This window comes from Carcharodon carcharias, chromosome 22, assembly GCF_017639515.1.
Source record: "Carcharodon carcharias isolate sCarCar2 chromosome 22, sCarCar2.pri, whole genome shotgun sequence".
NCBI lineage: Eukaryota > Metazoa > Chordata > Chondrichthyes > Lamniformes > Lamnidae > Carcharodon > Carcharodon carcharias.
The window spans coordinates 13,566,713-13,584,388 of record NC_054488.1 but is presented as its reverse complement, the minus strand read 5'-3'; the positions used below and the strand labels follow the sequence as shown (position 1 = coordinate 13,584,388).

The following is a 17,676-nucleotide window of genomic DNA, read 5'->3' as shown; positions in this document are numbered from 1 at the left end:
CTCATTATTTGGGTCAGTATGGCATCTTTGTCGTTTCTGTGTTGCACAGTGTTAAATATTGTAAATTCATTATATTTGTTACTTGTTTGAAGGCTAAGTTGGAACTTTTAAAGCCATGTTTTATTTGCATAAAAAGGCTGTTATTAAATTATTTTTAAGTATCATAAGAGAAAATATTTTGGGGGGTGGAAATTGGACCCAAAAAATGAGTAAATTTGAAGAAAGGAGTAAATTCAATTTGTATTTTGAATATGACTAAAGCTCAAAACAAGCATGGGAATTAGAGTGCATTTGAGCTAGATAATAATTCACAAACAGTGCTGATGGGTCTCACCATCAGACTCCCACTTAACCACATGATTCTTTCAAAAAGTTCATAGTAAAATAGAAAAATCTATGTTTATTCCAGCTTTCACTGCTTACCTGCTATTGAGTGGAAAATTAAAAAAAATAGGAAGGCAGTTGTAAACCTTGATTTCTGTAACCTGAGTTGATGGCCTTGGTCTCCAAGGGACAATTAGTTTGGTAACTGTTTATACACTGCTCTTCTTGCTCCATACCTGTCTAGGAAATAAAACTTGACATCAGCTGTACTTTATATTAAAAGAAATCGCACAATAATTTATTGTCCTACATCAATTGGGACCAAAGTGTATGTGCATCACATCAGCGACCTTGGCACTGTGTGTAAATACACAGCGTAGCTGTTAATGTAACAGGTGGGATGTATGTGAATTTGTTATTTGATAAGCAAAAGATGAGAAATTTTAGAATATTTTCTCAAATTGATAGAAGTGTTAATTAATCTATCACATTAAAAAATGAGTATAGTTGAACTGACTGAAAATTGATTCTAGTGATCCCTAAAAATAAACAGATTGACAATTTATATTTGTCTCACTTAAATGTTGATCTAGTCACCATTTGGAGAACTGCACGTGGCACATCCAGGATTAATGTATCCCGTTCATATAGCAAGTTACATGGTTCTAGCTCCTGTAGGTCCTTGGGAAGTAGAGCAAAGAAAGGCCTGATTGTAAGAGATGTGGGATCCAATTGACGAGGGAGACTAGCAACGCTGAACCCAGGACAGTATCTCGTGAAACCCAAATTTGTAAAGCACCTTCTCCAGAAAAGAAAGGTGCAATAAATTCATCTGAGATTGTTAACGGGGCAAATTCTGTCAGCAACACAGAAAGCCTGGCTCTAAAAGTGGAAGAAGATTGCCGGTCCAGGGCAGGGATTCCAAACCTGTCAGAAAGCACTTTCTCGTAACCTGATTCTCTTTTGTTTTTGCCTAATCAAAAATGTTATGTCCCTTTTGATAGCTTACCTTACCCATCCATACTGCAACATGGCTCAATTATAAGCTGTAAATTACGTTAGAAACTATGATACTGAAATATTTATACAAAAAAGTCTCCCATCACAATGTAACTGTATAATATGTGTTCATTCACGAGTCACACACATTTGATACTCCAGTGTCATCATATATGTTCTCCAAACTTGCATGAGGCTACTGGGGTTGATAATAAGATGCCAAAAGACCAATGAAAATCCTGAAATCCAATTTAATGGAGATGAATTTAACTTAATTCAGCTCACATTCAAGCAGGTCTTTACCTAGAGCTTTTTTCTTTTACAAAAAAAAATATCAGTTCTTCTTTTGTGAGGGGAAAATGGGTCACTATTTTGCAGCCATTTGTCATCCTTTTGAGGTTTAGTAGACTGGTATGCATGCAATAAGTGCAAATTTAGATCTTTAAAAAGGAATTTAGATTTGGGAACCAGGAGGCAATAATAGAGAGGAATACCAAGGTGCGCTGAACACTGGGAGAGGCAGATAGCACCAGAGTAGTAAGGTATTATGTGAGTTCAGCTTAAGGGGGGAAAGTAATAAAGTCCGTGCATTCACGTACATGCACAGTAACCCTAATGTAGACTTTATTACTTACCCCCTTAAGCTGGAATGTGGTAAATAAGATTGGTGAGTTGCAGGTGTAGAGAGCTGCTTGGAGCTATGATGCAGAATGTGCCATTAAGGGAGACATGGTTCAAAGAAGGTCTAGGTATTAAATATTCCTGAATACAAGGTATTCTGGAAAGTTAGGCAGGGGGAGGGGTTGTAGAATTGAATAAGGAAAACATTTTAGTGCTGGAGGGAAAGAATGTCCAGAGGGTTCAAGAATATAATCTATTTGGCTAGAGCTTAAGGAACAAAAAAGGTGCAATTACATTTCTCAGTGTAGTCTCTGGTTACTAACTAGTGGAAAAGATATAGAGGAAAAAGATTGCAAGGAGAGAGAGGTGCCAGAATTATAGAATAGTTATAATGAGGAAACTTTAATTATCAGAATATGGACTGGAATAGTAGTGGCGTAAAGGGCAGAGGCAAGCATTCATAAGAGTCTGTTCAGGAGAATTTTCTACAGCAGTATGGTCTGTAACTTCCAAGCTCTGGAGCAGTATATTTGGGGGGCACCCCAAAGACGCATTGGGACCCCCCACCCCACCCCCCCGGCAATCCCAGAAGTTCCGAAATAATGGCATAGCAATTGTTTGAGAAGTTCAAACTTCCTTTGGACAATTGTCCTGCCCTGGCAACTATCTGATAATTCAATCTAAATTGCAAACTTCAGATGATTCTAACAGTCATACAGCAATAGTTACCCAGAGGAAGTTAGAATTAAAACCTCTTCTAGCTTCTGGGCAACTAGGGCACTAACCCACCCCAAACCCCCATGGGAATCCGCTACCCCCAACCCCCACCCCACCGACTGCCCACAGAACCCCCACCCCCACCTCTTGCTAACACCCCAACCCCCCACTATCACCACCACCCCCCCCCCCCTCAATTCAGCCATGAGACTCCACCCCATCCCCCCACTACCATTCCCGACTACCCCCTCTGACTTCACCGGGGGCTCCCCCCCACCACCCATTACCCCATCGGCCCAACCTGACCCTTCCACCTGCCAGCGTGACCCGACCCAGACGTGACACCAACCCCCAGCCTGAAACCCCACCCCAAGCCTGATCCCTGCTCACACTCCGACAAACCCCAGGCCCGACACCCCCATCCCCCACCACCCGCCCCCTAAATCTGACTCAATTGCCATTCCATTGTAAGCCTATTACAAGCCTATATTTGCAGTCCAATAAGAAGTCCAATAACACTGATAGACCTGATTCTGGGGAATGAGGTAGGCCAAGTTGATCAAGTATCATAGGGGAATGGTTTGGGGACAGTGATCATTGTATCACGATTTAGGTTGGCTATGGAAAAGGAGGAGTAATCCACAGTGATAATTAATTGGGGGTAAACCGACTTCAACGCGGTAAGAATAGTTCTGATCCTGATAATTTGGAGTCAAAGGTTGGCAGGCAAGACTGTAACCGAACAAGGGGATGTCTTTTGAGAAGATAGTTCAGGTACAGTCAAAATATGTTCTCACATAGATGAAAGGTAGGGCAAATAAATCTCAAGCTCTCTGGAAGACAAAAAAATATATAAATTAAGATGAAGAGAAAATGTGTGTAGTTGATCGCACCACTATCAGCCCTCATCTGGAAAGAAAATAGCTGCTGTTAGGATCTTAGCAGTCTGCTGCAATTTGTCCAGTTGGCGGAAATGATGTACATGGGTTTCCCTCGTATAAACCTCTGCAGTAGAATCAATAGAAATGTTGAGTTTGGTACTGTGTCTAAAAGATCAAGTTCCCTGCCTGGCTTAGCGGTGAAGGATCCACTGTGTAAGTTTTCTGCACCCTGACATTGGCGGAAATTTGCTGACTGTTATCCGTTTAGAGATTGCGGACTGTTACCGGATCGCCAGCTATTTCTCGTACAAACAACAAGAGGCATTCTGCGGCAGGTACAGTTCAGAAGCGGGAGACGGTCTATATGCCCAAGGAGCTACAATAGGCGCACAGTCCATTTTTCTCTGTATTCAATGAAACTCGCGGGTTTGGTTTAACTAAGACTGCGCTGCGCGTGTATAATTAGATCATCTTGATATCTTGATGTATATAGCGCTTTATCGCGCTGAACCTCTTCAAATCACTTCACAGGATGAAATGGTCTCAGGAGTGCAGTATTTTAAGCAGGGATGCAGATTTGGAAGTGCATCATTTTATGCGCAATGTTTTATGTAGGCAAACCTATGGGTAGAGATGAGCCAACTCCTGGGCGACACGGGTACCCTGACACAAGTCCTGGCTGGGCCGCTTGTTTGGGCAAGTTTCTTTTTCCGGTAGCCAGGCCGAACAGCAGAGAGAAGACAGTGGGCACTTAAAATCATGCGGGCACAACCAGTTCATGACTTCACGCCGTTAAAGTTAAAGAATGAAATAAAAACTTTAGAGAGCTTACGACTGAAGTTGCAGTACAGACTTCTCTCCACCAACCTATACCCATGGGTTCTGAAGTGGGAAATTGATTTTATAATGTTTAAATCCCTGCATTCATATATCTCAAACTTTAGATAGAGCTAGATCATGGTATTCTAATATGGATTTATCTAGTAAGGCAACAGTGCTAAAAATAGAGCTTTCCAAATCCCCAATGTTACAGAATTGAAGTACTACAAGTAACACTGAATTGACTATTGCTGGAAAAGAGACATGCTGTCTAAGCTCTTCATCTTGCACTCAGAAGGACAGATTGTAAGATTTCCAACAACAAATGGAACAACAATTTATACTGCATGAGAAGAGAACACTAAGTTCCTCTCTTAAAGGCTGCATGTGAGCCTGGGGTACAGGTTCAATCATCTTGGATCATAGGACATGAAGCAGGAACCAACTAGATTCAACTGATATAACACCAAAGGCCTAGTTGCTCCCTCTGTTGTCTGCACTCAATTCTCTTATGCATTTGGTGATCCAGATGGCATCTTCAACCATTCATTATAACTGTCACCTGAACCCCTAGAGGATATAATTGCTTTGTGATACCCTCTTCTATTTAACTGGGGTTTTAAAAATAACGCACGTAGGTCCAAAGCAATCAACAATATGCACAAAGCTGCATTTTTCTTTTTCAAAGTGGCCTCAGACAGCCAGATCTGAATTGCTGTCACTGGTACTGGCTCCCATTTTTGAATTTTCCTCTCTTAAATTCGTTAAAAAGGCAGTTTTAACTACCCAAACAATGTCAGTGCTATTATTGCAGAAGGTTTTGTTTTAAATTGGCATATAATAACAAATAATGGGGTAGATATTCAACTTGCTACCCAGTTGTAAAACTAGCACTGGGGATTGTCTGCCCGTTATTTTAAACGCCTGAATTTCAAGCCCAGTGTGTCAGCAAGTCAACAAATATGGAACAAGCACAAACATCTGGTGACAATACAGAAATCTGACCTGATGGACTGTCTGGATATCGTGTTCTTATAATCTTCTGTGTGAAAGACATTCCCCTTTATTCTTCTATTGATAATCTTGAGTCTGTGTCCCTTGTTTACCATTTTATTAACCAGTGAAAAATGCCTTTCTCTACTTGCCACCTCAAAAACCTTCATTTAAAAAAAAATCTCTGTTCCCCTTCTGTGCTCCTATTTTTCAGTTCTGACTTCATATCTGTAACCTTTTATCCTAATGATTCTTTGTTGTGATTTTTCCATGCTTCCTGTATGCCTAAACAATGGGTGTACCTTGGGTGTACAATGGGTGTACATTGTACTCCAGCAAGTACCAGGTTAACCAGTATTGTAGAAATTCATTTTGTACTCAGTATCCCTAACATATTAAATCCAAAAGCCTGTTTTCCTTTATAAGATCTTTTCCACTTGAACTCCATCTTTTCAAATATCAGCTTATTTTACCAACTCTGTTCAGAATCTCACTGTTTAAAATGTTCTTTAATTGATTTCTTGTCTGAAATATGCCACATTATTTTCTTCTTGAATATTGAAGGGAAGTTGGTTTCATAGTGGTATTGTCATTGGGCTAGTAATCCAGAGACCTGCTCTGGTGACTTGGGTTTGAATCCTACCACGGCAGATGTTGAAATTTAAATTCAAATTCTGAACTATAAAAACATGCCCCATTTCAGAGGGGACCTGCTTCATTAAATTTTTATTCCATTTATTTATTTATTTCGGAGGCACTTCAATATCCCAGAGGCACGGAGCTGCCTCAGGGAGATTGAAGCACTTTTACGCACACATGTGCGAAAGAGCGTTGGACCCACTCTCCCTCCTACCCGCGCCCGCACAGGTAGCACTGAGCGCTACTGCTCGCGTATTACGCTGGGTGGGCCTTACTTGGCCTGTCCTCGTAAAATGGCGGTGCGGAGCCGATGACAGTTGGCGGTCAGTTCCACGACCACTCCCGCCAAGCCCGCCCGACGTGGGAAAAGTCCAGGCCTATGGCTGCATTACCATTGATGCTCTGCATCTTACTTTTCATCATAAATGTTTTATGTGTCACCTATTCGACTGCCTTTTAATAGAACATGGAAAAACGTCTTGGAAACGAGTGAGTTTGGACACATGGAGCTTCTGGACCTGGCTCTTAAGATGGAGGGAGGTGATTTGAAAATGTGGCTCTGGTATCAAAGCACTCAATTATTAGTAGATCTTTTACCAATGTATCACTGTATGAGCAAAGAAAACTTCACAATAACGATTCAATGAACTTGCATTAGAACTGAGCCATGTTTAAACCGAAGTTTTATATGTTTCAGATGGTGGCAAAGTATATGGACTTTAAGCTATTGAAAGAATGGCAACTGAAGCAGATGAGGCTAAAAAATGGAACTTTAGTTTTGGAGTCATAGCAGACATTCAATACGCCGATGCAGATAATGGTTACAATGACACACGCACAAAGAGGCGTTACTATAGGAACAGCCTCCATCTGTTGAGCAGTGCTGTCATGGAATGGAATGAAGAACCCATCACTCCCAGGTTTATTCTGCAGCTTGGTGATGTCATTGATGGCTGCAATTCACAGCTAAAGTCCTCAAAAGATGCACTTCAAGTGGTAATAAATGAATTTACAAAGTGTACGTCTCCTGTGCACCATATCTGGGGAAACCATGAATTTTATAACTTTGACAGGGAACTGCTGCATAAATCAGCTCTCAGTAGCAAGCACCTGGGTAAGCTGGAGAGCGGTGATAAGACACTGTCCAACCCTGATGATCATGAGGCTTTTTATGGCTACCATTTTAGTCCTTTTCCTAAGTTTCGATTCATAATCACTGACTCATACGATCTCAGCATTCTGGGAAGGAAATATTCCAGCAAGAAACATCATTACTCAATGGAGAAACTGAAGACTTTCAACAAAAATGAAGATTTTAATAGCTCAAAAGGTAATGTAAGGTTACATTCATATACAGCAGTATTGGGTAACCTTTATTTTTTTGATTTCCAATATTAAAATATCAATTTTGAACCTCTAATTAATGCTAGTTTTATAATTCCAGAATGCATTATTGTATATTTCATTTTTTTTAGCAACAATTTTCATGCATTTTTCTTAAGGCTGGGCATGTCATCCATAAAGGTGGTGGCATAGTGGTGATGTCACTGTACTAGTAACCCAATGGCCCAGACTAATGGATTTGAATCCCACCACAGCTGGTGGAATTTAAATTCAATTAATAAATCTGGATTTAAGAAGCTAGTTTTGGTAATAGTGACCATGAAACCATTTTCGATTGTTGTAAAAACACATCTGGTTTACCAATGCCCTTTAGGGAAGGAAATCTGCCATGCTTACCTGGTCTGGCCTATTTGTGACTCAGACTTACAGCAAGGTAGTTGACTCTTAACCACCCACTGAAATGGCCTAGCAAGACACTCAGTTGAAGCAAAAAGGAACGAAATCGGATGGATCACCCAGCATCGACCTAGGCACTGGAAACGATAATGACAAACCCAGCACTATCAACCCTGGAAAGCCCTCCTTATTAACATCTGGGGGCTTGTGTCAAAATTGGCAGAACAGTTTCACAGACTAGTCAAGCAACAGTCTGGCATAGTCATACTCGCAGAATCATATCTCACAGACAATGTCCCAGACACCACCATCACCACCCCTGGGTATGTCCTGGCCCCACCAGAGGTGGCGGCACAGTGGTCAACAATCGGAGGGGAGTTGCCCTGGGAGTTCTCAACATTGACTCTGGACTCCATGAAGGCTCATGGCATCAGGTGAAACATGGGCAAAGAAATCTGCCGATTACCACCTAAACCGCCATACCCCGCCTGCCAACCAACCTTCGTCAGCTGATGAATCAGTACTTCTCCATTTAGAACACCGCTTGGAGAAAGCGCTGAAGATGGGGGACTTCAACGTCCGTCACCAAGAATGGCTCGGTAGCACCACTACAGACTCAGCTGGCCAAGTCCTAAAGGACATAGCTGCTAGACTGGGTCTGAAGCAGATGGTGAGGGAACCAACACAAGGGAAAAACCTACTTGACCTCATCCTCACCAACCTGCCTGCCGCAGATGCATCTGTCCATGACAGTATTGGTCGGAGTGACCATCACACAGTCCTGTGGAGACAAAGTCCCATCTGTACATTGATGATAGCCTCTATCGCGTTGTGTAGCACTACCACCATGCTAAATGGGATAGATTTCAAATAGATCTAGCAACTGAAGATTGGGCATCCATGGGGTGCTGTGGGCCATCAGCAGCAGCAGAATTGTATACAACAACAATCTGTAACCTCATGGCCCAGGATATCCCCCACTCTACCATTACCATCAAGCTGGGGGCACCAACCCTGGTTCAATGAAGAGTGCAGGAGGGCATGCCTAAAAAAAAGGTGAGGTGTTAACCTGGTGAAGCTACAACACAGGACTACTTGCATGCCAAATAGCGAAAGCAGCATGCATTAGAGCTAAACAACTATTTACCACAAATATCCTCATCCCCTCCCCCGGGGGGAGCCCAGCACATCAGTGCAAAAGACAAGGCTGAAGCATTAGCAATAATCTTCAGCCTGAAGTACCAAGTTGGATGTTCCCTCTCGGCCTCCTCCGTTGGATCCCAGCATCACAGATGCCAGCCTTAAGCCAATTCAATTCACTCCATGTGATATCAAGAAACGGCTGAAGGCACTGGGTAGTGAAAAGGCTATGGGCTCGGAGAATATTACAGCAATAATACTGAAGAATTGCCCTCCAGAACTTGGTGCGCCCCTAGCCAAGCTGTTCCAGTGCAACTGCAATGCTGGCATCTACCCAGCAATGTGGAAAACTGCCCAGGTATATCCTGTCCACAAAAATTTCTTCAATCAAATTGTTGTGAATCTTTGAGATTCTTTTACCCAGAGGGGTATGGATGCTCCAACACTGAGCATATTTATGGCTGAGATAGACAGGTTTTTGGCCCCTCAGGGAATCAAGGGACATGTGGAGCAGGCGGGAAAGTGTTGAAGCCCAGGATCAGCCGGGATCTTACTGAAAGAGGCTGAAAGGATCATATGGTCTATTCCTGCTCCTATTCCTTATGTTCTTATGGTTGTTGGGATAGTGTTAAGAGAAGAAAGAATATGTGGTGTATCATATTCGCAGGTTGTATTTCAGCCCTTCTGTCTCACTCCCACCGAGGACGAGCATACAGAGCTATGCAGCTTTGATCTTTATCAAGTTTGGTTTCAGAAGTATCGAACAGGGACAAAGTCCTATGGAATTTCAGTGAAACAATAATGACCGTTGTAGCATCTTGCTGAATGACTTCATGTGGACACATGGGTAAAATTTCGGGAAGAATGTATATTTAAAAAACAGCTAAAGATATTGAATTGAGAGTTTCCTAACAGTATTTCAGAAATCTGTGGTGTGCTTTCAAATGTTTGAAATCATTACAATTTGAGAAATGAAAAGCTCTAAAATATTTCATTAATAGGCCTCACTGGTCTGAATAAACGCTTTGTGGCATTCAATGGAGGTTTCAGTCAAGAGCAGTTGGACTGGCTGAACAAAGTACTAACATTCTCAGATAATAACCAGGAAAAGGTTACAATTGCTGGTAAGTGAAGGCTAAGCAAAATACATACGAGCTCAGAATTTTTGGTTCAAAATATAGGCTTACAAGATAATACCAATAATACAATATTAGAGACGTGACTAGAACCAAAAGTCAGCACACTGGGAGATCAGTATTTGATTGTATAGCATCATAATGAAAGCTTTGACTTAAATGCTTGGGGGGCAGGGCAGGGGGTGTGTGGTTGGGGGGGTTTGGTGGGCAGGAGTTGTGGGGGTCAGTGGTTGTGACTGGGTTTGGGAAGGTGGGGGTGCAGGTGCTGATGAGCTCAGTGTAATAAAACTGTAAGTATGTTCCTTGTAAGTGAGGTTGTAATCTTGTTACACACATCAAGGAGAGGAAATGTTCCCTTACTTGTTCGGAGTTTCGTGACACTTTTAACTACTGAAATCATCATGATTTCGCTAACCTTATTTTCCCTTTAATGTAACCTCTTTAACATTTTAAGATGTTCTGATGATATACAATAGCACACCTAGAACCTTTTATTTTCCTTTGCTGGCTTTTTGTTTTTCTGAAATCAGTCATTTCTGGTGTTAAGTAGTTACAACTTGAGGAATATTGTTCATCACCCTCTGCCCCCACCCTCTCCCCCTGCCCCTCCCCCACCCCCAGAATACCCTAAGGTCTTCAAAAGAGGAAAATCTAAAACTTACAGAGGTCAATAAAGCAATGCTTGTTGGGTGAAGAAGGGGCCTTTTATTTACCCAAACCATCCAGCCCTAAAGGCTCTGTACATATAATGTGCATTGGCCTCATTATGTCCCAGAGAGAATAACAATGAAAGGGTATTTCCATAACATATCTGGAGCATCTGAGAATGTTACAGCCACACAGTACATATTTGGTTTGATAACTGGAGAGGAACCCCAAACAAGAAAAACAATCCCTCGTCCAGTGGATCTGATGTCCCAACCCATTTGTACCAGGGCAGGCTCCCAGCGCTCACCAACCATTAACTGACTGTTGGCACCTGAAGTCTTTCCTCCTTCACACCTCCCCCCACCAACTCCCCCCCACACCCCCCCCCCCCCAACACCCTCCCTCCACACCATCACCCCAATGCTCCCCCTCAACACTGTTCAATCATGTTACGTGCTGTGGGGGCATCAAGAAGTTACATAAATGAGCTGTCCTCACTTTATGGGATGAGGTCAATTTACTAAGGACAGAGTCAGCACTCTGCAGGTAGCATCACTGGACCCATAGGTGAATCTAGAGCATTCATTTCAATGTTATAAAGATAAATTGTACATTAGTCAATACATTTTTACATTTCTTGGTGATGCATTTAATTCATGACTTTGAATTTTTCTAACCACCACCTCCACCAGTAACAGGCCAGTAGTTTTTTCCCCAATTGTTGCATTATTCAAAATGCTCTCTCCAACTATATTAAATTTGGTGATAAGTCCATAATTGTGCTTTTGGGTGTTTATTACAGTTCAAGTGGACAATCTAACAGTAAGAGTTAACTATTTTGGGATATGAATTCCTGATTGTTATTTTAATTGAGACATCTTGGGCTGACAATGAACATCCACCTAGGTCAAGAAGAGCAGGATGGAAGAAATCTCGTAATGTTTAGCTGATACAATTCATCATTTTTCCATGTCTGTAGATTGTAAAATTGACCCTATGACAGTAACATCGATGCTTACAACAAAAAGGCCAAAGATTAAGAACAATTAGCACAAATGCTTGTGAGAGTCTGAGTGTCAGCAGAGGATGATGAACAAACCAAAATCCCCCAGAAATGGACCCAAAACACTTAAGCTTGCACTTTTTTAGCCTTTAAGTGAATTCCAGTTTAACTTGTTAGTCTTCACAATCTGAGCACTTGGCATCCTGCAGATGAGTGTCTGTGGAATGTGCAAGCAGTGATAAAGTGTTCACCTGTTGTAGATGGATCTTCCATTTGCCATGTAGATAGAGAACTGAGCATCACAGATACTGGGCCAAAAATCAGGCACTACCTATTTCCACCTAATTGAACAAAGACTATGATTTGCCTCGAAAGGCATTGCACATTTTTGTCAAATTTTGTTCTTTACAGCATTACATTAATCATTGTGGACTGTCATTCGTATCTGAGCCTATTTTCCCTACTTGTCAAGGTAACAATAACTTATCTTTGATTATGGCAACATAGGAACAGGAGTAAGCCATTTGGCCCCTCGAGCCTGCTCCTCCATTTAACTAGATCACTGCTGATCTTCCACCTCAACGCCATATTCCCGCACTCTGCCCTTATCCCTCACTGTCATTGGTATCTAGAAATCTATCGACCTCTGCTTTGAATATTGGAATACAAGTAGGCTAATTATCCTCTCATCTGTGTTTGACATTCAATGAGATCATGCCTAATGTGCACTCCAACTCCATATAGCTCCCTTGCCCCTTAATACTTTTGGATAACAGAAATCTATCAACCTCAGATTTCAAATTTAAATTGATGTAGCATCAGTTGCTGTTCATGGAAGAGTGTTCCAAACTTCTACCACCCAGTGTGTTTCCTTTCTCCACTCCTGAAAGGCTTTGCTCTAACTATTACACAATGCCCTCTGGTCCTGGTTTCCCCAGCCAGAATAAAGGTTCTGTCTATCTACCCTATCTGTTTCCCTTAACTCTTTGAAAATGTCAAAGTACCCCTTAATTTCCTAAATTTCAGGGAATACAACCCTAGCTTGTGCAATTTCTCCTCAGAATTCAATCCTTGCGGTCCAAGTATCGTTCTTGTAAACTTACACTGTACTCCCTTCAAATATATCCTTCCTGAGGTGCGGTACTTGGAACTGCTCACAGTGGGGTGTGGCCTAAACAGGTCTTTGTATAGCTGAAACATGACTTCTATCCTTTTAGTCCTCTAGATATAAAGGCCAGCATTCCATTAGCTTTTATCAAATATAACCCTATTAAATGATTTGTTTAATTTATATTGAACCGTTGCAGAAAATAGAGCACTAACAGAAGAAGTAATAGGTCATAGGGATAACCTTTCATGCAGTAAAGTCCATACACACCCACCAATGCCTGCAGACATTTCCTGAAAATCACTATCCAATCAAACCAGAATTATGATCCACATCAGCTTTCTTGTGTGATATCTGAAGCCACAACTTTCGAATCCAGTATCCTCAAATGGTAGGCTGCCTGGATTTGATCGCTGACAATTTCGTATATCTGAGCAGACAAAGTCTTTGTTTTCTTATTGCAGCTCATGTTCCAATCCATCCAAATTCTACAAATTCAGAAGGTGTTGCCTGGAACTATGATGAGATCCTCTCAGTGTTGCACGCACACACAAGTGTAGTGTGTTTTCTAGCAGGACATGACCATGATGGTGGCTACCACTTGGATGATCATGGAATTCACCATCTTACCTTTGAAGGTGTGATTGAAACTTCACCAGGGAGCTATGCTTTTGGGACTATGTATGTATACAATGACAGAATGATCTTAAGGGGAAGAGGCAGGATTCAGGACAGGATTCTACGTTACAAACAAATCTGAATCAATTCATACGTTAAAACATTGTACATATGTTAATATCCTGCACCATATGACTGTAATGTGAAAAGTGGTAGGTGTGATCAAAATTAGATCATGACTTGTTATGTATAATAGCAGATACAGAATAAAATTTCAGATCCGGTAGGTGCAATGTTGTTTTTTTTACATCAGAATCTCTGTGTCTTTATTTCAAATTCATGTGAATAGCCATGAAAGAATTAATATGTGATTTCTGGCCTTGCATTCTTCATAATCAAATTTTAACTCATATTTTCCAAGTTTCTTGCTCAATCCTATCACTAATCCAAAAGGTTTTGATTCAAGTCCCATTCAAGAAGCTACAGCACACAGTCTTATCTGACCAATCAGTACTAGTGCTGCACTGTCAGAAGTGCTACCTTTCGGATGCAAATTAAACCAATGGCCTGTTGGAAGAGCAGCAAAGCTCTTCCAATGTCCTGGTCAATACTTATCCCTGAACCAACATCACTAACCAAAAACAGATTATCTGGTCATTACCTGATTACTGTTTGTGGGAACTTGTCTGCTGCGCTTCCTACATTAAAATAGTGACCACATTTCAAAAGTAGATGTTAAGTGCTTTGGGAACATCCTGAGGTCCTGAAAGCAACTGTAAAAATGCAAAATTTTCCATCTTTCCCTAGAAATTTTAAAATGTTGTTTAAAGTGGTCACGTGGGTTCCACTTGGGGAATGACTCGCAGTCAACTCTCAGGTGAATCCAGAATCATGGCTATGGCCATGCAGATTGATACACTCTGGGTCTCTTTCTGCATGTCAGTGTACAGGAGGGTGACTCTTAATAGGGCATTTGCAGTAAAAAAAAAATAGCATTTAACAGCGAACATTTTAACAATTAATATTTTTATAGCGAGTACTTCAAACAAAACGCATAGTTCTTGTTGTTCCTTCCTGGTAACACATATATTCATTCTGTTTTTCATGTAGCTTGTCACTCCACAGTACAGTAATAAGTCTATTCTTTAACTAATATTAGGCCATTGTTTGTTTGATAATACAACCATTATAGATTGAGAAGGATAACCAGTAAATTCAAATCGAAAGTGTCCAATGATATAGGTCAAAATTTTGGATTGACAACTGAATTTCTACTAATGAGCAACTGGTCCCCATTTGGAAAAGGGTCGATGAAATAAAATATATAGCTGATTGAATCAAGCAGCATGTTCCTTTGATTATTCATAATAGGTAGAATACAGACCGTAATCAACCAGCCTGCGCTTGCAAATCCTAAAACTAAATGTCCGCTGTTAGATGTAATTATGCAATTGGGAAGCTCTTACTCAACAATCCTGAGTGCACTAATAGCTACCCTAACAACCAATTTAAGATAATCAGTCCAGCTCATAACATGGTTCACTTATGCTTGCTAAAAGCGACATATATTCATACACAGGGACACGTTCTCTGCAAACAAAAGACATATGTTCAAGATTTGTGCTTCTTTAGAATTACCCAGGAGCTTAGCGAGCCGAAGGTTCCCTGTTGTTTTCTTCATGGCAACACCTCAGCCAATCTGTGTCAACTTGCCAACCAATCAGCACCCTTTTCTCCTATAGCATAAATTGTTGTGATCATTTGGTATTTGGCATTCCTGCATTTGTCCTGATGAGTGCAAGACAAAAAGCTTCAGCAACATGTCTCTCTTTTCAACAATATTCAAATATATGTTTGTAATTTAAAGGTTCCTCCCCTCATCTCTAAGGGTAGTGGGGACAGTCCAATGCAATTTTAGGCAGTGAAAGGCTTGTACGTCAGAATAAGGCAGTATTAGATCATTAGGTCCCTGAAATTCCAATTCTGGCACAATTGAGCCATGAAGCCTCAGAGCAACTGTATGTCCAGAGTACAGCAATGAGTGGACTGGCTCAAATTTTCATGTGAACAATTATTCATTAATAGGTATTCCATCTTGCCTTTGAGCAGTGAGCGATCGCAATGGAGAAATGGAAACGCTCCCCAGCAGATCCAAACTAAAGCAAGGTATGCACAGTGCCTACAGAAACAAATATTCAACAAACTTCAAAATCACTTTCAGATATTTGTCAAAACTGAGAAGGAGGTGCGACAATAAGTGACAGGCGTAAAGTTAATGGAAAGAAACCCAATGGGGAAGCAAAATGGGTGCTTCGTAAAATGCCTCGTTTGAGAGATAATTAAATGGGTATGTAACTGCATGAGATGGGAGTTGGGGGGGGGGGGTTTGCAAGGAGACCTGCCTAATTTGGCATCCCTCCCTAGATCAATAATGCAGCATGGTGCATACTACCAGCAAGAAGTGGAACTAGATGCAAAAGATAATATAAAGTGATTTGGAAAGCAAACAGTACCCACCAGTACCATCAGTTGTTAGAGTGGGCCTAAAGGTTGGTTCTGCTCATTCCTCGCCCATGCCAAGCCCTCACATAACCTTAAACCTCATTCTGTGAAACTTATACATAATTGTTCCTCAGGAATGTACACCTTCAAGTTTCCAATACGGAATCGAAAAACGTAATTTACTCATAACTTTCAAGGCCATAACATCTCGAATCACTTTATAATAACCTAACTGCATGAAGCACAATCAGTTACTGCCATGTAGTTCATGTATATGTCTGTTCACTATACACGTGATTCTTTCAACTTTGAACTTCTCAAGACAACATTGTTGCTGTAGAAACCACCTGCCATTTTGAGGGTACAATCCCAACTGGCAAAACGACCACCCTGCTCCATCATAGGAGTTCTGGCAGTGCCTGCAGCATCACCTAATGTGGGTAATGGAAGTTTTGAGCAACCAAAAGTTTCAGTGGTTCAGGTGAGTGATAAACATCCCCAGACACTATGGGCAGAATTTGATGGCCCCGTTTCGGTAAGGACAGAGCCGCAAAATGCGGCGAGACATTCGAAACCCCATTGACGACAGCAGGAACGTAAAATCCCTCTGTCATAAAATTCTGCCCTATATGAAGGAGGAGTTCTCCCAGTGACTAAACCAACTGTCCCCTCTCAACAAACATCACCACGAGTATTTAAACAGACCATTTAACTCATTTTTGTGGAACCTAATCTCGGGCAAACCTGTTGCCACACTCACATAGCAACAGCAACTTTCTTTTAAAAAAGTGATTCAGCGGCTATGAAGCATTTTGGGTGAAGCATTATGAGATATAAAATGTTGAGTTGATGCAAGTTCTTCATTCGGGAGATTGGAAGATTATTTCATTTCCCTATGTGAGTATTTTTTTCCTTACATTTGTCTGTGTGCTCTATTTTGCGCTTTTAAAAAAGTATATATTTTTTCTCTTTGGGGTACACTTTCCTCTAAAGTTAACAATAGCAAAGAAAATCTTTCCAGCCTAGATTTAGCGAAGTGACAGCACTGACCACGTAACTCAAAGAAAGCTGTCAACAAAAACCTAGCAATCTCTGTAGCATGAATTTCTTCCGAAAGTGGTTACTAAGCAGCCAATCATACTGAAGTATTCTCATACACAGCAAATCAGGAAGTAAAATACACTGATTAGTCTTCAATTTTAATTAAATTCTACAAAGAGCAAAAAAAAAAAATTGAGACTTATACATAGGATTAAGGTAGATGCTAAAATACTTTTTAAAAAATGTAAAATGTGAACTTTATCATAATGGAGACATTTGACATTCTGCAAATATGAAATCAGTTTTTCGGGGACTAAATGGGTTATAAACAGTAATTGTGAACTTAGTTTGCCACTGAAACCCAGTAACACATCATTCAACAAGGTGTAACCAGATTTCAAAGGTTTTTACAGTGAGACTAATAGGGTAAGGGGGCATGTTCTCACTGGTTCAGTGATTCCTGCTTGATTGCAATCTGGGGGGACTTCAATAGCACACCTTGTGAGGAAGCATAGAATGACTGAGGGTAAATTCTGTGTTTATGCGTTAGTCCGCACATGTGCAGTCTAGAGACATTGTTATCAGTTTCAGATAAGTAATGACAGTGAATGCTGACAGTTTCGCTGTCATTACTACTGCAAAATTCAGGCCAATTAAAAATGTGTTCAACTATAAATTTTAAATTAATTCTAGCTTAGTTTATACTTGAGTAGGTCTATGACTAGTCTTGACCTCAGTAAAATGAGC

At 40.9% G+C, this 17,676-nt stretch overlaps 1 protein-coding gene across 1 annotated transcript; it reads left to right on the top strand.

Annotated features, from left to right (window-relative positions):
• Positions 1–6,728: 6,728 nt before the first annotated feature.
• LOC121293712 (manganese-dependent ADP-ribose/CDP-alcohol diphosphatase-like) lies at positions 6,729–13,664 on the top strand. The gene is made up of 3 exons (XM_041216909.1): positions 6,729–7,323; positions 9,875–9,997; positions 13,233–13,664. Exons 1-3 carry the CDS (start codon positions 6,729–6,731, stop codon positions 13,526–13,528), a joined length of 1,014 nt encoding a protein of 337 aa, XP_041072843.1. The 3' UTR covers positions 13,529–13,664.
• Positions 13,665–17,676: the final 4,012 nt, after the last annotated feature.

Bases quoted from the DNA above. Each gene is read 5' to 3' on its own strand.
- LOC121293712 (XM_041216909.1), top strand. From the start codon at position 6,729: ATGGCAACTGAAGCAGATGAGGCTAAAAAATGGAACTTTAGTTTTGGA. The intron at 7,324-9,874 runs GTAATGTAAGGT...TTTCATTAATAG, and splicing joins AGATTTTAATAGCTCAAAAG to GCCTCACTGGTCTGAATAAA. The intron at 9,998-13,232 runs GTAAGTGAAGGC...TTCTTATTGCAG, and splicing joins GGAAAAGGTTACAATTGCTG to CTCATGTTCCAATCCATCCA.